The sequence below is a fragment of the Tauraco erythrolophus genome, chromosome 23 (genome assembly GCF_009769465.1).
Source record: "Tauraco erythrolophus isolate bTauEry1 chromosome 23, bTauEry1.pri, whole genome shotgun sequence".
NCBI lineage: Eukaryota > Metazoa > Chordata > Aves > Musophagiformes > Musophagidae > Tauraco > Tauraco erythrolophus.
The window spans coordinates 3,312,898-3,338,475 of record NC_141487.1 but is presented as its reverse complement, the minus strand read 5'-3'; the positions used below and the strand labels follow the sequence as shown (position 1 = coordinate 3,338,475).

Genomic DNA, 25,578 nt, shown 5'->3' with positions numbered 1-25,578 from the left:
TTAAAAAAAAAACACACACCACCACCTATAAGCAACCTTGCACTGAAGCTTTACTTGGTAAGGGTTTTTTTCATATGCTTATATAATGAAGCAACCAAATCTTTCGGGGATATTAAAAAAAAAAAAACAACAAAAAACCCAACAAAGGGTTTGTACATGTTTCAGACTGCTGTGTACCAATATCCCCCTGCCGCATTTGTTAACTGTTCAAGTATGTGTGGTTTGGAATCAAGAGAGAACAGTGTTCCAAGCCCGAGCTGCTGGCTCCAGTCGAGTACTGTTTGAGCATGCTGGGCCGTGTCGACTCTTCCAGGAACGCACGGACAGCTAACCCCGACGAACGGGAGTACAACAGCGAGTACACAGAATGTAAGTACAATAACAGCAAGAACACAAGAACAGCCAAACCTGACGAATATAAGTTCATGGCAGTGACTGATCTTAAGCGTGGTCTTGAACCACTGCAGAACGTCAGTTGATAACACGGTAAGAACCATCTTGACCTTCTCTTGAGACTGACAGCGTTTGTGTAAGCTTCCAGTACTGGTGCAGAGTTGGGTCGACCAGTTAATTACAGTTGCGTTTAATAGCGTGACACAAAACTAAATTATAGCCCCCTTGCAATTCTCTAATTACATGGTTGAAGTTTGTAGAAGCCCTGAGTTTAAGCTGCTCGATTTTAACTACTGGATCAGTTTTGAGCGAGACGAAGAATTCTAACTGAGGTTGTAGGGTGTCCTAAAGGGCATGTTCAAATTCCAGCAAAGTTACTGCACTGAGTAGAACACTGAGGAGGACTCTGCAGTTTGTGTTACTGTGATGATGTTTGCATGGCCGTTAAGTCTCCTCTGGCTTCAAAAGGTCTTGCTTTCTGTCGGGACTCAGGAGCCAGCACAACCCTGTGCTTGGGACACGGAGCCAAACTCACACGGCTGAGAAGCAGACGATGGCTTTAGAGCTCATGGGGGTAGTTTAAAAGGTGATGTGTTTAAAGCACAAGAAAATATTTTTTAAATCTGACTTTAAGCTGGACTTTTTCAAGGCTAATCTTACAACTTATTATGTAATTATATAATTTATTATGGTTGTTATTTATGTATAAAGCTGCCTTAATACTTTTAAATTTTAATGCAGAAGAGAACATAAAAAAAATAGTTGTTGACAATGCAGCATACATCTAATTCATAAACAGTTAATGCCTGTGACTTGATACCTTTTTTTCGAGTGGGTTTTATGTGTTCCAAGTACTCTAGTGTCACACACAAGAGTTCTGATTATTTCCATATTTGTCATATACTGCCAAAAGTCTTAAAGACCAGTTGAAAACAGGAAAGCTGTTATGGCTCTAGATACACTTGGAAAACTCGCTCCTAGGAACGTGTTGTAAGTCCTAGTGCAGCACACGTAGAGAACATTTATATTTAGATGTGTGTCCGACTTAACAAGTAGTGCAGGAAACTGCCGTGACGGCTTTCTCTCAGGCTTCTGCCAGGTCAGTGCAAGTTTAAGATAATTCCTGAACTGCTGTTGCAAGGGTTCGTGTTCTTTTCTGACCGTCACAAGGAGATAACTTCCTGACTACCCAATTCTAATGAATTCTGTCAGGGAAGCAGGCTGGATTAGTTAAGAATAGTTTGACATTGGCACGCTATTAATGGCCACAGAAAATTCTTATGTAAATACTTGATTCTTTTAAATGTACTTCACCTGGAAAGAGGCAGCCTGTGCTGGTTGTTCCTTTGTTCACCACTTTCATGCCATCACTCAGAAATATGCAGTGAGGTTGCAAAAGTTTGAGGCAATGTCAACAGCAGGTGATTTTAATTTTATGGGTTTTTTCCTTTGTGCATCCATCTCTCTGCTAGCTATGATTTTGATTGCAATGTCAAAAGCAGTAACTTGAGAGCATAAGTATCAGTGACACTGAGAAGCAGTAGTAGAAAATACACACCTGATTGAATGGAGCACCAGCTCAGCTAATACTCTGCAAAGTGTGTATTCTCAAGGTTCTCAAGTTTTAAAGATCCATATTGCTTGAGCCTTAGCACCTGTATGTGTCCCAGATTCTGTCCTCACCTTGGACTTGATCTAGATCTCACTTCAGGAGTCTTTACAGTCACGTCAGTCATGCATGGGCCACAACTGGTGGAGGAGATATTCTTCTCCTGGTAAGCCTTTCCCAAGATTTTCCTAGAAGCCAGAGAGAAATTGCATTTATCGGCCAGTATTCATTGTGCTGTGTAAATCCGGAAGGGCTGCATACAGGGCAGTTCAGCTGATTTATCAGTCTAATCTGTAAATGACTTGGGCAGTGTGATTTCCTTCATAGCCTCTGTCTTCTCTTTTTTTCCCAGTGGGATAACAGATCTTCATAATGAACCACTTTCTCCAATTACCTGTTCTCTTTGGAGCAAGACTGCCCATTTTACTCCTGTGGCACCCTGTGAAATGGCTGTAGACATTGGGCTTTCCTCAGTGTTGGCCCTGCCTCCCATCTTCAGTTATTGCTGAACTTGATTTTATGGGTTTACCTTCTTCTGTCGTTAGTCTATCCAGATTCTTCCATTGCTGCTGTCGAGTTACTCTGAAATGCCCCTAGTCTGCAAGTTCCCATCAGTACGGTGTGAAAAGGGACCATCCTGTCCCTGTTCTGTGACAAGCTGTGCTCTACAAGTCACCCAAAGTTGTGCTGGCTGCTTTTACTGCCCTATCACATTGCAAATTGATATCCAGTTCTCTGTTTGCTGTTTTCCCCCAAGAGGTGGGGGTTTTTATGTTTCATTTTATTGCTTTGCAAATATCTCTTTGTCATTTGTTTCTGGATTATTTTTCCCCAGATGAAGCAGGTTGCAATTTTGTAGGTTGAATCCCATTTCATTTCCTGCCATGTTTCTGACCTTTTCAGGTTCTTTAGTACTTCACTGTCCTCACTGGAGTTTTAAACGCCTCTTAGTTTGTCCTCTCCAAACAGAATTTTAAATGCTACTTTTACTAGATCCTTCAAGTACAGCAAGCCTGGTTTTGTGCCCACATATTTTGCAGCACCTCTGTAGACGCTGCTCCCTGCTGTAATTGTTTGCTGTTACCAGTCTCACCTGCTCAGTATTCTTCTGTCAGGTTTTAACCTATCACTGGTAACTTTGTGTAGTTCTGCTGGAGATCCTGTTCTGTTCTTCAAATGTCTACTCTTGCTTGTTGTGTAAGTGAACGTAATTTTCTTGTGGGGGAAGTAATTCTTCAAACTGCAGCCCTGTACCTCTTTAGTATGATTAATTTAACCTCCAAACCTTATTTTTTTTCCTGAAAATGCATCTCAGCTATTTTAGTTTCTTAACTAGAAAGAGACAATAATCCTCCATCTAAGACCCAAAATGATTTCTAAATACATGAAGCTACCCTTACGAATGAACGGAAGGTGGTTCTTTATTCTTTTTGCCTAGTCAGAGTGCTGCTTGCTGCCATGAGATGCTTCTGGCTTTTAGTTGTGACTATGATTTTCTTTTCTACAGCTTTCTGTAAGAATTCATTTCTTTATGTTTTTCTTGCCCTTGCTCAGAATTGTTTTCCAAAGGAATGACTCAGATTAGAAACAAGCACAGGTTTCCCTAGACTGCACAGAAGTAAGTCTCACATGCTGCACATCAAGAAACTATAATGGGGCTTTTTGTCAGAAAAATCTCAGGTAATGATTGTATTTGACTGTGAGTGGCACCCTGTCAGGATGGCCTTGCGTATTCGCTCCACCAGTCTGCTTCCCGTGAGCTCTATGGAAGGAATTCAGGCACTTGAGACATGCAGTTACTCTTCTGAGTGCCTAAAATCCTGAGAATTGAGGACAGAACGCACTGCTGTCCCACGTTTCACTTGTGAATCTCTACATACTCATACAGTGGCTAATCCTAAAGAAGTCACTCTTTACTTAGTAAAACTTGACTATTTTGAGAAATAAAAATACAACTTTCAAAGTGATCTGACATTAGAAATAAAAGATAGTAGAGTTAAGGCCAAGCACTTCTGTGTGTGAGAAAGAAATATGGGGGGCAGCTTTTCTTTTTCTTTTTGCCCCCTCCTCCAGGACTGCCAGGCTGGGCATCTCACAGTTTTTTCCCTTTGCCTTCCCCCTCTAGGACAAAGAGCTGAAAGATAATTACTTGGAGCACAGCCTCCGTTCTTCACAATCAAGCAGAATTTGCTATGCGTGGTTGAAGAAAATAATTCTCTTGCATGTAGTTTTCATGATATTTTGTTTTTTAATCCACAAGATCTAGTAAAGAAAGATGAACCTTTAAAACATTCAGCTGCTTAATCGTATTTTCTTGCAAAGTCTGTAATTCTAGAGCCTCACATACAAAACGATCACAATTTCCAGCACAGAATGTTGTTCACTGCAGGAAAGCACTTTAGCTGCTTAGCCCCCAACAGGAGTCCGGATGATTCGGAGAATCCAGACTCTGTGCTGACATATTCCTCTCCCTTTCCTTTTCAGAGGGTTGAATGGACATACGCTGGTACCCGCTGTAAAACCAAACTATAACGCCCTTTTATGCATCACTGCAAATACCTCGTTTTACATCTGAACAGTGTTTCCAGGAGGTTACTGCTAGGCATCTGTATGACTCGATACCATTTCTGTTGGGAATATTTGTGACATCAGGTCTCTTTGCAGTTGGTTGTCCCCTTTTTTGAACTTGACTCAATTTAACTATTTGGAAGGAGTTGAAGAAAAAACCCACAGTGCTTGGGCCTGCAGCAGGAGCATACTGCTCCATTAATATTGTATAGATGTGGTTACTTTCACATCTGCTGTATGTGAATGTTTTTAAGTAACAGGAGGTTTTAGAAAAAAAATAAGCAATTACTGGCTTGTGTTAGGCAATGTTTAATCACACAGGTCCTACATTTTACATATATTACGTCTGATCAGCCTCTGGAGCTTATGAGCTAGACTTTGAGTAGCAGGGTCTGACACTTAAAGAAAAACTTGAAAACAAACAAACTCTCTTTTTAAAAGACAGTTTTTCAAGCTCAAGGGTTAAAGTTGCTGAATGCTCATTAAAGCACTCTACATATTAGCAAAGAAGTTCTAGGTGGTTTAAATTCCAATAGGGAGTGCTAAACCTTTAGTTAAAACTTGTGTAACTTCTTTTGTCTAAAGAGTTCTTGCTTTGGCATGACATATCCTACTGTTAAAACTGAACAAAAATTTTAAGAAACCTCTGTGGTCACTGGGTTCACCATTGGCAACATGTCTGTTAGCATTAAAGAGAGACTTTGTGAGGGACTGAACTGTCATCTGAAATACCAGCATCTATTTCGTAAGACTTTCCACGAAAACATTAGTGTTTAACTTGACACTGAGAGCAGAAAGATACCCGGGATGCATTCAGACGGCTGGTTAAGGGCCAGGATCACTGGAAGGGAATGTTTCAAGGGGAGGACGGGCGAGTGAAAATGGAAAACACTGATGTGAACAATGCTGCGTAGTTAGCCGAGCATGAAATGTGAAATTGTGTTTTTCTAAAGACGTCCATTCATCATTAGCAACAAATAATTGCAGATATGTGAATGAATACAGAGTTCTTACTGTGACAGCCTCCACAAAACCAAAATATTTAGTAGCCCCTTGGTGAGTTACAGCTAGAGGCACGTGTATTTCCCTCACTGGTCAAAGGGTACTGCATGGAGTGAAAGCTGCATAGCTTTTGCATTAAACAGAAGGCTGCTGCTGTGGCTGGGTTCAGAGCAGGAACCGGGTTAAGCTGGATTTCATTGTGTACAGTAACTGGTTTGGAAAAGGTGTGAGTTTGTGAGGAAAAGGCATTTGTTGCATTAGGCCAGTCTGGTGTGAAAGGAGAGATGGCTAAAGGTGGACATCATGGGTCAGCACTTGCTCCGTTTCGAATGTGACGCCTCTGAGGGTGCGGGGAAGCTGCTGCTTTTCGGGACATGGAGGCATTTGCCATAGGTAACTCGTGTTTTCCAGTTAGGTGAAATCCAAGGCACCATCATGTAGCCTGGCATAGTCTGTCATAAATTTACGCAATTACGGACTCCCTTCTGAAAAGAGCTGATAAATCCTTTGTTGGATTTACCGTAGATTTATTCTACTACTTACATTTGAATCGACAATTAAGACGACTGCATTTGCTCCACAAAATGAAATTCTTATACTTGTGTGCCCACTTCACAGTATTTAGCTATTAACTAAAAGGAATGCATCTAGACAGGGAGAAAATTTTATTTCCTTAGGAAATACCTGTATTTCTAGAGCCTGCATATTTTGTCGTACATTTCAGCAAAATATGTTGGACATCAAGGCCAAAAAGTGAAAGGAACACCTTTAACCGTGTTGTACGTTTCCTGTTTTCTGGCATTCACGTGCTGTGTAGACCCTGCCTTACTCAGAAAGCACTCTGCTAAATGCCGCTGCTGCTTCAGTGTATTCTATGTCATGGTTTTCTTGGGTCGGAACAACTACAGAGCTGCAGATGTAACTAGCCTGCAATGGTATCTTCTAGAATGGAACTGGAGAGAGTTTGAGAAAAAAAAAATTACATTCATGCGTTAGCACCAGCAGACAAACTAAACAGTCATCAAGGACCAGGCAGTGAAGCATTCGCCATTTCCATTCACAAATCTACTTGCTGAGAATTAGGTGGGATAAGCTGAACGCGTACGCGCACCAGGAACGAACAAAAGCTTTATTCAAAACAGACGTGTCTGTTGGAATGTACCAGGACAAATCATCAGACCGCATTAAACCAGTCGGACTTGATCCCCAGAACTGAAAAAAATTTCACACACATTCTGTGGCTTTTTATAATATTTTTTGGCCCTCTTACTAGTATTTTCAGTTCATAAAAATAGTAGGAAAGGTGAAACTGGTGTAATGCAATAGGAATATGGCGTTTGTTTATTTCCTTATTTCTAAAGCACAAATGTCATGAACTGCTCGCCAGTGCAGCGGCTGTATGACCTCATGTCCTGACATATCTGCCTGTTGTGCCAGAGGGTGAAGTCTGGTACAGCAGGTCTGGGGCAGCTTTCTGGGAATAACTTTTACTAGTCTTACACTGATGAAGGTCAGCGTGGATATTTTCTGCACCGAGAAACAAGTACACGGGTACCTGATATTACAGCCATAATCAGCAAGAGCCCTTGTGGTTTTCCATCTACGTATTTGTTTCTCTTGCATATATTTGGAGTATTGTCTTTCAAGTTGTCTTTGCATTTCCTTTCACCCTAGATGATTTTGCCATGAGGTTAAAGGTTTCTTTACATCTTTAATTTTGTGACCTGTGTCAAGGAGTGGCCTTTAATTGCCACAGTAATAAAGCTTTGACGAGAGGGTATGTGAGTGTACCCAAAGGTGTCCTTTTTCCATTCTGAGACCAAATACGAAGATGTAGGAAATGCCAGTTACATACCAAATGAAGACCACCTCTCCTCTACATACTGTATTTCCAGTAGTTTTGTGTCTTACTAAAATTACCTGGCACGTCCTCCTCCCAAGCATAAATAATCACGGCATCAGATTCTCGGAGGTTACTCCACATGTTTGAAATAGCAGAAATGCTGAACCATGTGGCTGGACAGGTAGTACTGTTTGTGCTGACAGGTTTTATTTTCAAAGGAGAAGATTCAGCGTTGCTTTAACACTCGCAGCACTTGTGCGCAGTGCTTCAGGCCAGATTGGTTGAGGTGCACGTCTGCAGCCTTGCTCGAAGGCACGGTACGTGCTCAGGTGCTGCCAGGCTGTTTCCCTGTTACTGGATGCGTTTTTTCCCTTTGTCATTGCCGGGGAGGTTTTCGGCTCAGTCCAGAGTCTGTAGATGGGAGCCCGGGGCCTGCTGGGATGGGGTTTTACACTTGTGCTGTCCTTTTGCCCTTCCACTGAACTCTTTTCATTTCAGTCATGAGCAAACAGTCAGTGCCTGAACTAACAACCCCGCAATCCTCCAAAGCACGCCTCGCTTACAGTACCAAACAAAGGGAGGCCCGCGTGGGCCGGCCCAAGCCAAGGAATGCAGCTTCGGGGTTCTGCTCCATAAATTTAACCAGCACGACAAAAAGGAGATAATGTGAGCCTTCGTGATGATCTGAAAGGGGGAGGTTTGTGTCCCATTGATTGCGGTCTGGCCCATTGCCAGGCCCCGAGCCTGACCGACAGTTGAACCATATCGTTAAGGCGTGTAATACAGCTCCAGCCTTGTACAGCAGCCAATGAGTACATATCCAGAGGGCAAAAGTTTATAAAGAGTTGAGGCTGTCCTGTTTAACCCTCTCACGCTGCGTGTAATATACACTGCTGCCATTCAGAAATAGTCACGTTGCTATTAAAAATGTAAACCTTCAGCTTTCTTTACTTGGAAAAAAATACACGTGTGTCTGATTTCTAATGTGCGGCAGATTTATAAAGTGATCTGAGAAAAATATGTAAAAGTGATCTTTTATTTTTTTTTACAAAGAAAAAAATCCAACCCACTCTTTTTCCAGTACTACTTTATCCATAGTTACTTTTCTGTTCAGGGATGTTTTCTGGGGTTTCTACAAACTCTTTCATACAGATGGAGTTATTTATTGCCTTGATGTCACCTCATTTAGCATGTGGCTGGTATTTTTATAGATAATTTTTCCCCCTAATGTCGCTGTTAACATGTGGAATGCTCTTTTATCAGTTTTGTAGGTCCAGCCAATTGATTTGAATTGTTCTTGCAACTGCTAACTTGAAAAATCAAACCAAATTTTCTGAGTAGCTTTTTGTCAGGTGACGTTTGTGCTGTGCCTGCTGCAGCCCCAGTTGTAGTAACTGAATGTCTATAAAGGAGGGCCTGACGAGAAAGAGCAAGAGTCAGCACAGTTCATTTCACACCTACCAGTTAATGTCCTGGTGCTGGGCAGAGACCACTGGTTTGCTTTTTTCCCCAAAGTGGATTTGCTTTCCCAGAAAGGTAGGAGTACAATACGGAAACATTTCTGCTACACTCAAAGTGACGTGACCGTGTTTGCATTTACAAGAAAGGGGCATTGCTTGGCCAGCACTGATGGGTTTTGATGGGACTATTATAAACATTAGCACAGAAGTAAGGCTAATGCAGCATCTGCTACGCTGCCCTGTCTGACGGCAGACTATTCAGAACTTCTAAGATACCTCGCTGTGCCCTCGGGCAAAGTAACATTATGGCCCTGGGCGCTTTAATCTTCGCTAAGGCATGTTTAGCTCATGTGTTTCAGATGGGTGTTTGCAACAGGTCCCTGCTAAGAACCGTATCTTTTACGTTGAATCAGGTGGTGAATGGGAGCATTTTTCAACACGTTTGTGAAACAGGAAACTTTAAGGTGACAACTCTGGTCATCACTCTGTGATCAGTACAGGAAGAGACTCGGAGAAATGGGAAACTGAGATGGCAGTGTTACATTTTGTTAACTTCTTAGGCTTGATGATCTCAAAAGCGCATGAGAAAGTGTTCGTTTGCTGCACAGCTATTACGGTCAACGGGTGGACACTGGTTGATGCACAGAGTGTGACTGGTGTAAGTGCCATGCAGCACGCAAGCACAGCCAGGTTATGCAGATCTTGGATTTGCAATACAGACACCATAAGAACTTGCCACTTGGGCAAGTACACCTGCTGCTCTGCTAGTTTTAAGGAAGTGATTCTTGATGTCTTAATTAAGCTCTTCTCACTTCCTTTTGAACTTGGAGCCTCAAGAGGTGGAAAACAATCATAAGCCCCATGAATAGTGTTCAGTTTTGGTTTGATCTTGTGTACAAAAGAAAGGGGAAGGGGGGAGAAGAGCTACATCTCTAAGAAGTTGGCAGGAACAGCCTACACGATAAACAGTTGCTTCTTCAGCATGCTGCAGTTCTCCTAAAAGTATATTGGGTCAGATAAAGGTCTTCAGCATCTGAGCTGAAGATCCCTCAAAAGAGGAGGGATTTGACTGTAAGTGGGAGGTTTTAACCCTAGGCACCATTTATTTGCATGTTTCTGCCTGAAACTAGCATTTTGGGAACACATTTAACAAGCACAATATATTCCATGCATTTGCTGGAATAAACGGTGCATATAAGCTTCCTCAGATATGCAGTCAGCAGGGAGCTGTCTGGCTTGTGATTTTACACATTCTTGCATCTAACTGAGACATTCTAATGCCAAATCCAACGCTCAGACTGACTGCACTGCGTGTGCATTTTTAACACACCTTAAAAGCATCTGTGTCCGCACTGGTGAATGAATTCCACCACAGAGCTGTGCCAGATCTCTGCGTTCAGGCGTCCAGTCTCCAAGAACTTATCTGCCTGTTGGGAGCTGCTCCCCCAAAGTCCCAACACTGGGAAGGAGGCAGTTGTATTTACCCTCTGAAATACAACATTACCATCAGCCAGTAAAGTCACAGTGGGACAAGAAATCTAGATTGCCACAGGTTTTTCTGAAATTAGGCCCAAGTCATTTAATGTTGTCACAACGCAGTGGACTAGCACACAAAAATAATGCTGCTCAGTGAAATGCAGGGGACGTTCCTGATTGCGGCAAGGGTTCAACATTTGAAACAAAGTGCAGAGCAAGGGCATCAGTGAGGAAGGAATTGTGGAAATGGTATTTTGCGAAGGTGTGATAGGAAATATAGACCATAACAGTAATGGCATATGTTTGTGGGTTTTTTTTCGGTGAGACAAGTACTGTCTTCGTTGTGTGTTTTGTGGAAATTGTGTGTGGGGGATGACGGACCCTTATGGAAGGCTGCAGGTGCATTTCAGTCTTGAACTTGAGCAACTGTAGCAGCTATTTTAGCTGTTGTGTATTTTAGGATAGAAGATGTAAGGCCATTCCTCCTTCAACTTAACCAGATCAAGTCACTTCTTAATGTCTGAAATCACTAAAGCCTCCTTAAACAAAGCACTCCTTGTATTTATGAAGCAGACTTTTTCCAGAGCCAAGTAAGTAACAGGTTTGATATTATTTCTTCAAAATACTATCAGCAATTGAATTGTTTCATAGGCTTATATTACCTGCCAATTTTCCTTTGTTTGAACTAAGGTAGTTTTATAATTATTTCAAGGGGATAAAATTGTTCCCAGGCTGAAAGTCAGTATGCCAGTTTACAGCCCAGAGCAGGCTTTTATCAATAAATTTTATGCAAACCTGAAAAAACAAGTTTACAATGGAAACACTGACAGAATTTGAGCTATACCAGAACCAGTAAGTTAATGCTTTAAACGGGTTGGAATGATGAGGTTGTTAAACTGGAACACCTTTATGAATGCGACACATTGATGACAGTTGCTGGAAGGCAGCAAGAACTGGGTCTAGCTGAAGAAAATCATTACTAGAGAGTGTGGGGGAGAGCCCTGTGGCCAGCGAGGTCTCTGTGGAGGGCTGACAGGGCCGATGTGCACACCAGTGTTTGTCAGCTGGAATGGACCTGGGGGTTTGCTGACATGCAGTGCAGCAGGTGATGTCTCTCTGAAGAGCCTCTTCCAGTTTCAGATGCAGAATTGCATCTCTTTGCACTTACAACTCTTGTTTGTGCAGGATCTCGGGTGTCCTTGTGCTCTTCCAGTTATGGATCGCAATCTGTACACACGCTCAAGTTGGGCTTTTCGAACAGATCTGCAGCTGCCAGTGCTGCTCTCTTACCAGGAGGACAGATTAGAAATGCCACAGATGGACGTTTTAAATGAAAAATTGTGGTGCTTGCTGTGTCCGTCATAGGGTTCTTCCTTGTTGCTTTTTTTTTTCTCAGAAGAGGCTGGTAATTTCCTAAAGTTGTTTTATTCTTATCATAATTCTGGGTGTGATACTGAGGAAACTGAAAGATGTAAATTTGTATGTAATTTTAGAAGTGCAATGTTTTGTTTTTCCAGACTATCATCTGTTGATATACAAAGTTTCATACCTTCTGATTTTTACTTTTTTAGTGTTTTTGTCAAAGCAATCTAGGTACAGTTGAAGGAAATTTTTTAGGTCCAAAAGACACTCAAAGAGAAGTAAGTTACTGTTCTCAAAACCACTGTGTATTTATGCACCTCAGCAAGAATCACATCTACCTACCTGACAGTGTAAACGTGGCGGGGGAGAACGTACAGTGAAGGAACAGGGATAAGTAATTCTGTAAAACATGCCGTGTCTCTTGTAGAGTTTTTTCAATCTAAGTCGGCAAATAATCATCACCAGTAATACCTGAACAACTTCCTTACGTCAGTGGGTCAGTGACACGTTTGATTACCAAACTTCTGGCTCAGAACTGGTCAACTGAATCACAAGAATTCTGTGAACTGCTAAGCAAAAGCCAACCAATTAACAGTGTTAACTGTTTTTAGTGTGCGTACAGTCATCTGAAATGAGATTCTCCAGTGTTCAGCTTTGTCTGAGCAGTGAAGAACTGGAGTGTGTGCCTCAACCTTCTGACACCATTTCCAATCTCTTTGTGTCTTCATTCAGCAGCACTCTTCCCCGCTGTGACTAGTAGACGTGAGGGCATTTCTGTCTTGTATTGCCTTTGTGTGCTTATTAAAAAAGAATCGGCAGATCTGTTGAGTGCATGTTTAATGTAACACAGATGTGGGCACACCACCGTTCATTCTGCTTTACAAATCTTCAGCTTTTTGTATTTCATCAGCGGTGGTTATTATTTACAGAACGTAACTTGAGACAGTAGAAAAAATTTTTTGATTAAAAAATTCAAGTCATGTGGAATGTTTTTAGCTGTCCAGACCAAACAGACCAGTTTGCCAAGGGGCCGATGGACTATCAATGCAATTTACGCTAGCTCTAGTGGCATTTAGTTGAAAAGCAGCTGACCTTCTTATCACCAAGATGAGAATTATCTTTCGTCACCACAATGAACGTTTTAGCACGGAGGAGCAGTGGGGACAGCAAGCACTGTACTCTTAAGTACTTTTTCCATTTAAAAACAAAACCTGAAAACAACCACAACCAAACGCAACACTTGGAAACTGCCCAGCCTTCCAGAAATTCATTGTGGTACCCAGTACTTCTGTAGTGTGAATTGCTCTCTGACCTGTTTCTAAGCCAGACATTAGACACCAGTGTTGGCTTCTGGTTTCTATGGAATAGGTTTCATTAAAAGGCCCTATTCTTTCCTCATTTTTGCAGCAGTCTTTCTTGCAATGCTCCAGATACCCCTTTCTCACAGTACTACAGCATACAGCACAGTTGAACATTTATCTGAAAGGTGGTTAATGTAAAAACCGTTACGCAGTGTTGTTGCTTGCTCCCGTACAGATGGTTATCTAACTTTCCTGGATGGGTAACAGGAAAGTGTCCAAGTAAAAAGTTACTGATGGGCCAATAGTTAATTAAAAACTGTATATTATGCTTCAGACATTTACCTTTAAACTCATCAACAGAAGCCACAGGTGCTGTAGAGAGATTTAACAGCTGATGAGGGCTTCTTGGATAAGTGAAAATTTGCCATTTTACTGCTTTTGGAGGTTAGGAAGTAGGACAAGCAGCAAGATGTGAATTACATTGGTTGGAACCTTTGAATTTCCATGGAACTTTACCTCAAAATTTTACATGTCATGAAGGCAAACACTTACTTTTATTTACTACTTTGTAAGAATCTAAAAGGTAAAAGCAGGTGCTTGTTCACCTCTGGTGTGGGTTCAGAAAGGTACCAAGTCTGTCATGTAACTGTACATGGTACAGATCAATCCTATTTATATCTAAAAAAAAACAACCCTAAGGGGCAGGAGAGGTGACTTCTCCAGAGTTCTAGTACTCAGCAGTGAAGTTCTAACCACTGCATGCAGCTGTTACTCAGTGGAATAATTTTAAGTCATCATAGGTTGTGGAAGTAATCTATTTGCATAGTGTTTAGGTTATCCTGATTCGGAGAAATGTTACTAATGGAAGAATACAGTTCAAGACATTGCACTTATTTGCAAATGAGGAAAACTAAGTACCTTTATCTAGCAAACTGCAATTTTCATGCTGGTGTTTTTTAGCTTGGATGCATAACACTAATTAATGAATGTCTAACCAAAAGCAAAAGCAGTGCAGCAGGACAGGTAAAGCAGTGAGAACATCTGTCAGCAGAGGTAAAACTGAAAATTTGACTGATAACATTTTACTGGCACTGTTTATGACAACATTTGTTATGGTTTCTTAAGCCCTTGCTCTGTTTCGCATTCTTTCAGTTGGAGAATTTCCACTCTTCATTTCACCCTCCCTGCTGACAGTAAACTGACTTTCCATCTTAACATAACCATAATTCAGCTGAAGTGAAGTCAAGAGCTTTTTTTCTCCCCTGAAGTTTCTCTCAAAGAGGATCAGTGTAAGCACTACTTCTGAGCCACTGTAATTTGTTACACAGGTCAGGGATGCAATAATCTCATTAACAAAATCAGAACTTGCCAGATAGTCATAATGTATTAAAAATATAAACTGGCTGATGTTTTTCTCAACTGTGCTGGAAAGCCAGTATCTTTCACTTCCACACCTTGTTTGCAAAATACATTGTTGATACCAGGCAGAGCAAGGATACCCGAAACATACCCAGAGACCAGTCGCCAAATGGGGGAGCAGCAAAAATTATAATTAAGTAATGAAGGACATGCAAGAGATTCTGTTCCAGTAACATTTACTGCAGCCAAGAAGGGAAGGGGCAAAAAAAAAAAGTCTGACACCATTAAAAGGTAAGGGTGTCAAAGACTCAAAACAAATTTTAAAAAGGTGCATGGGTTTCGAGTCTGGGACAGGACTGCTGAAAGTAAAAGGTAAGAAAGAAACAAGGCTCCAGAGAAAACATCTGCAGAAAGCGAAGCTTAGAAGGCAAGTACTCTTGTGTGCTATTGCCAAGCAGCTTAAAAAGAAAACGTGTTGTTACATGGATTTTGTCCTGGTCTTTTGATCAAAAAGGATAGAAGCGGTTTATTGTACAGGATCTTTACAGAGCATCAAGATGGGAAGTAGAGAGCACTAGTCAAAAATGATGCGTTTGGCTTGGAAAATTAGAAACAGCAGTAGCCTGAAAGAGATGAAAAAGCATGCAGCAGACTCAGAGTGATGCTGTTGGGAAAGGACAGAGAATAAAATAGGGCTAGGCAGCCTGGAACACAGTTCTTCAGGGGTAGGGCGTTCCAAAAGCTTAAAGGAATTCAGAATATTATTTTTTAACAAAATACTGCTAGGGAGGAACCTAGCCTGCAGTTCTGTAGCACTCTGGGCAGTATCAACTTCTGATGTCTGTTAAGCCACGTTTGCCTTTTATTATTGTCATTATTTAATAGATGCTCAAGAAAGGTAAGGTATGCTAAACTAAATACTACAGACTGTGGGTTTTTCTTTTGTCTTAACTGCATGTGCATATTTTCATAACCCTTCAATTTTCCAAATACCGACACTGTCCATCAGTGTGAGCTCTATCTAGGTTGATGCACTCTTATTTTCTGCAGAGAAGTGAGAAGAAAAGAGTCAAATCAGTAAAATTCTGCTGATAAACAGATCCCAAAATCTACAGACAGTACATCCCATTTAGGTTGCTTCTTCCTATTAATTTAGCATGCTGCCCCTTAATTGTAGAAGCGAACTGGGAGACGTTTCTTGGAAATGTAAAACAACATGAGTAGACACCATGGCTTCCAGATCAAGTATTACAGAATCTATATGCTGTGTCTGTGAAGATCTTGTATTTTTAGAGGCTTTGTCACGCTTCATATTTTAAAATAAATAAAACTTTATGCGTTGACGGGTTTAAGTGGAAGGAAGAGCACTGCTGGTGCACTAAGTCATTTCTCTGCGTCTGTTTTGTGTGTAGGACACAAGCAGAGAGAGTGAGAAAGCCACGCTGCTGTCGAGGACCTCAAGGGCTCTTGCCCTGCTATTTAGAAAGTCAAGCAGAAGGACAGGAACAGCTCTTCAAACTGACTGACAACATCCAAGATGAGTTGTAAGTACTGACTTACACCGTGATGTTAAGTAGTTCTGTTTGCTGCTGTTGTACCTTGTGTCTCTAGGGAAGAGGGGCTGAAACTGGTTTATACAGGCACACACACACATGCATTTCATGTGTTTTCTCTTGGTACCTGTTAGCAGGACAGTACAAGCACCTGATGGCTTCCACAGCAGCCTGTCCAGGTGCCTCTGCAGGTGCCACGGGGCTGCTGTGGCTCACTCGTTGCTCTCTGCCACTGATGGCACGTCACATACGGGCTGGGGCACAACCGAAGCCTTGGTTTGTCGACTTCTGCTCCTAGTAATGGCCCTGGTTCCCTTCTGTCATTACAAAAGATGACACCTCAGGAAGTTTCTAGGTAATCATTAGTCATTTAACATGCATTAATACATGTCCAACCGTCCACCCGCATTGCTAAAATAAGTACATGCTTTAACCCTGTACTCTTCATCCTCTAACACTCCTACAGGCAGATCTGTCCTTTATCTTCTATTTCTCCCAGCCCAAAGCCTGGGAGAGTGAGTAGTGATTCCGTGAGAGCAGTACGTGAACCAGCACTAACCTGCACAGAGTGGGTTCTGTGAGAGGCTAGCTTGGATGCCTGTGGTACACATTATTCCTAAGCTACAGCTGTTAACAGTTAATGACCAGAATAACCTGCACAATTTTATTTTTTTTTTCCCCAGAAAAATCACTACTGAATAATTTGAATGGGTAATACACTAAAGGCGCATCTGCATTTGAATGCCCTGGATATGGGTGCATGAAAGCAAGTGAAAATGTATAAATGTTATCAGTGGTCAGGTTTGAGAGTGTGGAAAACAACTGCATGCAGAGTGAATGCATGGGAAGGTATCTACACCTGTTTCTACAGGAGATGTCCATCTGTTGAACTGGGTTCTTAAGGCATAATTCATTACTTAACCTGACCCCTGCCACAGCTACCTGAACAGCTGTTTTCAGTCGAGAGTGTAAGATACTGTGTTTTGCAGCTATTATCCCTCAGAGTCTCTGCCAAGGCAAAGTAGTTGGAACTGGTGCTGGTGAAGCTGGTAGAGGGATGTACCTAAGGCAAAGTAGTTGGAACTGGTGCTGGTGAAGCTGGTAGAGGGATGTACCTTCAGCAGAGTATCTGAATTTCACCACTGTCAATGGTCAGGCCCTGAGAGCCATGGGCCACGCTAGATTCCACCTTCAGCTGCCTTTGAGGAAGTTTATCATCTGCCACTTGCTTGAGGCTCTGTGATCTTCCCTCTGTCATCCTATTTTCACCTCATTTAAGGGTGAAATATGGATATACAGTCTGGCTCTTAAGTAGGGAGAATCAAAAAAGAGCAATTTGTCAGCTTTTTTGCAGGTGTTACCCCATAAGTAGATCAGTGGGCTTTTGTCATCGAGTCACACTGCTCATTCACTGTGATGTTCACCACTAGGAACATCACTCAACAAGAAAACAGTGTTTCCTGTCATGGAAAATAAGTACAAAATCATGCCTCTGACTTTTATCCTAGTATCATAATCAGAAACACATTTAAAGACCTGATTATTTGCATATTTTCCTTCAGAGTTAAATCCATAAAAGGGGGTTTAATACCTTGCTCTACTGTTCTAACTAAATGTTTCCACATTTTTTTCCAGTTAGGCTCACTGTTTCACTTCTGGAAAATATTGTGTAATTACTTCCTGATGTTGTTAAAAAACCCACAAATTCTCCAGAGATCTGGTTGCTTCTACTTTGTTCTACTGGATCACGTTTAGTTTAATTTTTCATTTTATTAATTTGAGATCTTTTTAATAGTGTAGGAGTATGGGTTTAAAAAAAAAAATTGTATCTTGAAGTAGTATCTTAAAAGGTTAAATACCCATTTTGAGAACTAGACACAGAGAAGTAACAGCTGGCAAGAGAAAATGGGTAATGATGCATGACTCAAACTTAGAACAGAAATTTAGAGCCTCAACTACAAATTAGCTAACGTTTCTGTGCTTCACCATTAAATCACCGTCCTCTGCTTCCACTCCTCAACATGCATACATGACACCAGTAAGAATCTTGTATGGAAAATGAGATATAATCTGTTGGTCTTACGGAGAAAATATAAACCTGTAGTCTGATGACCCAGTTTCTCCCACTGAACTTTATGGCAGCTTTTAGTGCATCACTTCTCTCCATGGATGTCCCGTACAGAGGGCTGTCATACCACACACCAGGGCAACAGCTGTTCTGCTTTTGTGGGTGTGAAAACCTTTTCAGGTTTCAGAACTTCGCTGTGACAGTCGCAAAGGACAGCGATACAGTATCAGGTGTGTCTGATAATGAACTTTCATCTTCTCTCCCCTCTGGAAAAAAAGCCATGAAACCCAATGTGCCAGGAAGTTTCCTCCGGTTCCACTTCTAGTGGAGTCTGACCTGACTCAAAACTAGGGTCTCTGTGAAATATGGTACTTGCTTTCATGTGCCTGTCCTAAAGAACAAGATTATTATTCTGCAGGCTATACTGCTGTGTTGTTTTAAAATTAAGTTTTCTATGACACTTCATAAAAAATATCCTTCTCCATCCTAATTAATTTATTTCAAAGACAAAACCTTACCCCGAAGTGTCTGAACTCTGATGGAAAACTGAGGGCAATTGCTAGTTTCAGTAACTGCGTTCATATTGTCTTTACCTCGGCTTTTTTAAAGACACATTTTTTTGTTTGTTTGGAACACAATTCAATTATCGTATCCTGTAGTTTTATCCAAGGTTAAAGCTGGGCAAAGTACATTACTTTTAATAGGATGGCGGTGCTCTTCTCAGCACTTCCAAGGAAAACGTAAGTTGTTAACCTGAGTAAGCGCCTATGCCTTCCTCAAGTTTGTGGAACCAAGGGCATGTCCCAGCTGACACGGCTGGGAGGCACAGGGCAGGGAAAAGACAAGTTCAGCGCAGAATACCATGTTTCAGAAGACTGTTAATAGAAAATTACTGGAATTATTCTTTTATACCACAAAAAGAAACAGCCATCTGACCTCTTGAAATAGTTTTGGCTATTAAAATTCCCATTTATAGCTTTGGGTTTACTTGGATATAGCTCAGAGTTACTTTGTGCAAAGTGTTATTTAAATTACAGTAGAGCTGACAGTAGTTAGGGTGATGCTAAGCTTTTCTGATCTACCAAAACCTTCGTACTGACAATCTTCATTGATTTCAAAGACAGTGGAGTATTTTTCAGAATGTATTAGGACAACAGCAGACAGATCTGTACAAGCACCAGTTCAGAAAATAACAATTTTTAACCTACCTGACATCATGAGAATCTTAGCTTTACAGATATGCTTCTACTGTTATGGGTTGTTGACAGAATATTATTGTTCTGTTTAGCACTCTCTCCGAGTTCTGTATTCATATTTCATTTTTTGAATTTTTCAGCAATGAACCTCATTAGTTGGTTCATTTCAGTAGTAAATTTAGAAGTGGGGGAGAAGTGTTCATGTGTGAAATATCTATTTCACTTTTGCATTCCTTACTGCTGGTTTTTACACATCAACCTTTTCAGCCATCATAATTCTCAATATTCTTAATTCACTCTTTTCTACCTCCACTATTCATCACTCGGACTAATCTCTCTGGGGAAACCTGCTTGCTGCTTAACCTTTCACCCCAGTGTTAAACAGCTAATTTCTCTTTTCTAGCTACTGATCCAGGCAGCAGGTTAAACTTGTTTTTTGTTTTTAAAGGCGAGGGAGGTGTGTGGTAAAAGCAAGCACAGTAGGTTTACAACGTGTAGAAGGATAATGCTCTTGTCATAAATGTCTGCAAACATTTTGTGTGTCAGCAGTGGAACTGAACTTACATTTAACTTCAGTATCAGGTCTTGCAATGTTTCAATGCAAGGAACTTACTCTTCTTAAGCCTTGTTAAAGGATATTTTTATGTGCCCCTTCAGTGTCCACAGCTAGAAGCCAGGCATTTAGTGCTAGTATTTGATTTACAACATGATCTTTTTTAACTGGGTGAAAGGGTACTTCATCAGCTTCATTTTTAGGACAGTTTAAATTAAATGCAGATGAATCGTACATGTTACGCTATTAATTTTCCTGAAAGACTTCTAAAGGTCTCTCAGAACATAACAGGTGAAGACATTTGTTAGTTTACTATTTTTAGCTTCAAGTGAGTAATTTTTCTTTTTTTCTTTTTTGCAGCTTCATAGCAGTAGAAAACATAGGCGGCTGTTGTGTTCTCATTTCATCCAAAGCCGTTTATTTCCTGAAAAATGGCGATTACACGGTCCACGAGGCCATGTTCCTAGAAGTCAAGTATGATGATCTCTACCACTGCCTGGTTTCCAAAGACCACGGGAACGTGTACATACAGCTGACCAGGAAAGCTGTCAATACAAGCAGTGGCGTGGCAATGCCAGGCCCCTCGCAACAGAAGCCAATGGTAAGGATCTAGCACCTACTGTTTCCTTCACTCGGGGATTTCTTTTCCCCTTTTGGGCTGCTGGTGCTGAAGGTGTTTGTAGTCATTAGCGTTTGGTTTCCTGTGCCACGTAACAATGAAACTTTGTTCTGTCAGCAGTGAAAACTGCTGCTGCTGAAAAGGTTTAGGTGAGAGCAGAACTTGCTCCCTAAACTCCTGAGAAAAGCTGAAGGCAAAATCTAAAATATTTCTGCAGGCAGAAAAGTTGTAATAAGAAGTGTGTATTTACCTGAGAAGGGCTTTTAACTTTACAATATATACATGACACTGAAGTACTCTGCTGTCTGTTTGCTCTAGTCTTCTCCTCCCATACATATATTTTTTTACTGCAAAGTATCTAAGATAGGAAACAATGTTTACTGTCATGCATGTAAAGGTTAATCAGAACTCTCCCTTCTCAGTTCTTGGCTCCATTACAGTAGTTGCTCAGGGGTCTGTTTTACAGACAAGGTTACAAGCTCACCCCTGACCCAAGTCAGTTTACATACCAAACAGACAAGCCAGATAAAAGGTAGGAGGGGAAGCAAAGGAAGTAACTTAAAATATTGCAAGATGTTTCTGCTCTCATCCTAAAATACCTCTCTCTATTTACCTGTCTCTCACTTCTTCCTTACTTCAGCCACAGCACTGAGAAGGAATCTCCACTGAAACTTTCCTGTTCCTTACAGGAGACTTCAAATGTAATCCCTTCAGTTAGTGAAGTAATAAAAGTGATAGCAGTACCACATTAAGAAAAATCCTGTTTCTTTTTGCAGGTGAAAGTGAAATCGGAAGTTCTTGCAGTAAAGCTATCTCAAGAAATAAACTATGCAAAGAGCCTTTACTATGAACAACAGCTTATGTTAAGACTCAGTGAAAATCAGGAACAATTAGAGCTGGACTCTTGAAACATCTTCCTTACTGCCAGAGTGAACTGCAAGTATCAGTCTGGAGCTGATGGTATTTCATAACTACAGAAAGTACTACATGGGAAGGAGATAAATATGATTTGGTATGTAGTTAAATGGAACCATTGTCCATGAGAAAGCAAGCGAGGTGGGCTTTTTTTTTTTGAATCATTAGTTGTATATCAAAGATATAGCTGCAATGCACTTGGTTCCGGGAGAAGCCCTGTATTTTGCTAACATGTATATATGTAAAAGTGTTTCATGTAAATAAGAAAGTAAAGACCAGGGTGTTGGTATAAATAAAAGTCTGTTTACTGTGTAAAGAAATTAAAGGAGCTATACTGAGTCTTACTGCACTACCTGAAACTAGCCATTCTCTCTCTCTTTTTTTCCTTGAGAAGGTTCATTTTCACGGTGCAGGAATGTAGATGAAAGTTTAAAAAAAAAAAATAAAGAGTTAATTGCTGCTGTTAGAGCAAAAACGTCCTGTAGTTGGGAGCTTTAACACTGAGGTTAGGGTGCATTGTTTGGAGTTTTTTCTTCAATCACTACTACAGATAAATGCATGTACACCTTTTGTTCCACTAGAATTTCATCCTCGTTTTCAACAAAAATAATTGTGTTTTGCAGTGAGGACTCACTAATTCAATTACATTTTCAAAATATTAGAAAAGAAGCTGGTGCTGTTCTGAATACAGCACTCAAACCTAGCAAAGTCTGCACCTCTGAAGGCCCGTGCTCCTGAGTTCTTTTTAAAACAGTTCAAGCGAGCAGCCTTGGAAATTGAAATCTTTAACTTGACTTCTTTTGCCCTTCACTCAGATTGAGGAGGTGTATATAGTTAGCTGGTTAGGAGGGAATTCTGCTAGCCCTGGAAATGCTGGGAGGGTGGAGGGAGAGGAAATCACTGCATCGTTTGTCTTCATGACAACTCTTCAAAATTAAACTTTTTGAAATAATAAAAATAACATACTTTTTCAGATGTCATACATGAAATCAGTACTTGTCTCATCAGCTTTAACCAAGTGAAGATTGGGGAATGAACATACTTATGTACCTTTATTCACAGCAACCAGGAAATCTTATTTTCATGTTTGCTCCCTGGAGGTAGTTCAGCAACTGTTCTGAACGTCCCCGTGCACTACAGCACTTGGCCGTGCAAGGTTCAAGTGTGACACAAAACTTCCCTAAAACTGCTGAGTAACCTACATTCTGAAAGTGTTACTTTGTAAACCTTTGACTCAATGTAAGGAGCTTTATTTTCAACTTAGTTTACCTTTTAATGTCCTCTCATAAAGGCATACAGGTGTATTTTTAAACCGAAGGTTGGAATTAAACCAGTTCTCAACACCTGTAAAGGGAAAGGCAGAGGATTATCATGTAAGGAGAAAACGTGGTCTCAGTAGATGTGTGTATGGTCTGTGACTGGAAATCCAAATCCATAAACGTCCATTACACAAATGAAACTGATGTACTGCATCACTTTTGTATATTTCTCTGTGTAATTTTTAAGTAAAACGTATAATTCAACAAGTGCATTGGCTCAACAGTGCTTTAACATGTCAGTCCTGTTGGACTTTGCTACCAAGACTCCCCGCTTCTCTCCCCTATAAAATTATTTTTTAATCCAGCAAATATCTAGATGCTAAAGATGGTAAGTAGATGGGGAAGGAAAATAAAAAGTAGTTCACAGCTCTGTGTTGAGAATATAAAGGCGAATGGCTTGAATACTTAAGTTTTGTAACAATTATGTAAGGAGCTGATGTCCAAACACCTGAAAAACACTTTGATAGCACACCCTTTGGGTTACCTGAATCAGGGAGCCATGGTAGAGTAGATAATGGATCCAATTTGTGAATTTGTTTATTTCTTTTGGCCTTTGCTTAACCTGTTCCTTTGACTGCTGCTAATGATTAAACAGAACATTGTTTAAACCTTTGAAAAGCCTAGATGTGTATGAGTACCAGGGACTGTAACTGGGTGAGGTTACTCCAGTATGTTACTACATTGTTCCTGATCGTGTGCTCCTCTTGAGCACAGCGGCTGAAGGTGCTCCCTCGTCGACAGGCAAGGGCAGGTTTTCTCTGAAGGGTACACACACAGCACGGACTACACTGATTACATACAGACATAGCTGAAATAAGCATACTGCCTCGGTTAGCATTCCAAAACAAATTGAATCAGAACTTTGTTTTTTTAAAAGTGCAAGTGATGTTATTTATTGCCGAAACCCAACTATTTTTATATAATTTCAGAACTCTTACTGTGGACTTCCTATTGCTATTGGCACTAGTAATGTTATTACTCAGTGAATAAATACAGCTTTCAGATTCCAGAAGCCACACTCAGACATACTTTTCAGAGGATGTGGAGAGTAGTCTCCAGCTTTCACTCAAATTCTTAAGAACTCAAACACAAGCTGTAAGCAAACAAGACAACATAACAGTTCTGTTTACCAAATTTTGTGGAGTTCTTCACATCGAGCCTTATGAAGGCTGGTTTCATTGGAGGAGGTGTGACTGCTGCAGCAACGGAAGCAGATTCAGTCTTCAGATTTCAGAAGCTGGGGAGGAAAAGATTCTCTGATGAGACACAGCAACACAGCGTTCTTCCTCTGCCCACTGTCCATAGCACACAGCCAGGACACGTCAGGAAAGACAATGTTTTTTCATGCCTCTTGAGCTCAAGTCTTTCTAAAACACTGTTCGGATTCATACTCTAATTAATAAAGATTAAATAACCCATCAAGAACGCAGGTAGTATTTCAAAAACCCTGTAACCCATACAGTGGTATGCTGAGGTAGAAATACTTTGGTTTGGCCCAGTGGCTTTGATTTTATCTATATTTTGCTGAGAACTGTACCACTTGTTCTCTGCCTACCCTGACCAACTCTGTTTTCTTGCTGGAGTTGCTACTGAAAAAAAAAGGTAAAATAAAGATTATTGACATAAATGTTACTTCACCACCATTCTGGAGAAGTGCAATAAATTCATTCCACCCACATGCTTCGTGTGCCCTTGCTTGCAAAACCATTAGTTATGTACAGGAACAGAAAATAAGTGTAGAGGCCAGGAAGGAATAATTCTCTGAGAAGTTAGACGCATGCCTCTTGAGTGGCAGAACAGCCCTCAAGACTGTTCTTACATCACATAATTCTGATGTTTGAGGTAAAACTTGGACAACCCCCGGAATGCTGGTGTCTCTGTAGGTCAAAGCCAGACTTACACTGCTTTTTCTGACATGGACGCTCAGGTATCTGTGTTTGAGATAGTCTACTTCTCCAAAAGTCATTTAAGAGTAGGAAATCTAGACACAAAGCTATTTGAACTTTGAAGAAAAGGCACATCTTGTAAAATAAAATCCAGACGTCTTATGCATCTGGATGACGCGCATGGCTGATAAATGCTTTGTGCTACAGTAACACCTCACAGTACGTCACCTACCCAAGCTATACAATGCCAAAGCTAGGTCAAAAGATAAACTTCCAAAAAATGGCACTTTAGGTATCAATGTAATTTTATATGGGAAAACTGCATCCTAATATTTCTAACACTTATCCAGAATCATGCAGTCTACTGTCACTAAAATGAGACAGGCTTGTGACTGAATTAGGTAGGCAAGCTTTTAATGTGTGAGATGCGCAGAAGAACACAGATGGCCATGTCATTTTATTCTAGAAGCAAGTCTGGACAGGCAGAACTACAAAAGTCCTTTCTGTTCTGATCTAAATCCACAGCTGTGGCTGCAAACCTCTCTATATCTGACAAAGCAATCAAAACACAGAGAATTACTATTTTGGATCAAACTGTTTTAAGCTCTATGATATGTTCACAGTGACCAGGAATGTGATAAGGCCACTAAGAGACCTTTTTTTCTCTGAGGAAATATATAACAACCTGATAATGCAAAAGTATAAAGATACATGTGCACAACAGCGCTGCTAAAAGAGGCAAATCCCACATCAATGCATGATTCTGTAACCACATGTAATTCCTGGAGCCAGCCCTCAGCTGGTAGCAGGATCCAGCACAGTACAGGTGGGATGAGTAAATAAGGTGTCTGCCTGCTTGCTGCCTCTGGAAGAAGATAAATTAATTGCTTTCCGATGCCACAGAATAAACTGGAAAAAAGTTTGGTAACTTTCAGACACTTTAGTCAGACCATAAATAAATGTAGTTCTACATTTATTTATATGTCCTACTATGGTATGATCAGCTTGAAAGAGACTTTTTGTTACAGTCATTACTGCATCATAAACAATTCTGTTACCTACTTAAACACAGCCATTTATAAATCTAGGCAGTGAA

General features: G+C 40.8%; 1 protein-coding gene across 1 annotated transcript in view; it reads left to right on the top strand.

Annotated features, from left to right (window-relative positions):
* The window catches only part of VPS13D (vacuolar protein sorting 13 homolog D), a 103,147-nt gene extending 81,492 nt beyond the window's left edge, over positions 1–21,655 (top strand). Inside the window, 3 exon segments of the mRNA XM_086625671.1 lie at positions 15,786–15,917; positions 20,104–20,344; positions 21,139–21,655. Coding sequence (XP_086481797.1) covers positions 15,786–15,917; positions 20,104–20,344; positions 21,139–21,270 — 505 coding nt within the window. The 3' untranslated portion in view covers positions 21,271–21,655.
* Positions 21,656–25,578: the final 3,923 nt, after the last annotated feature.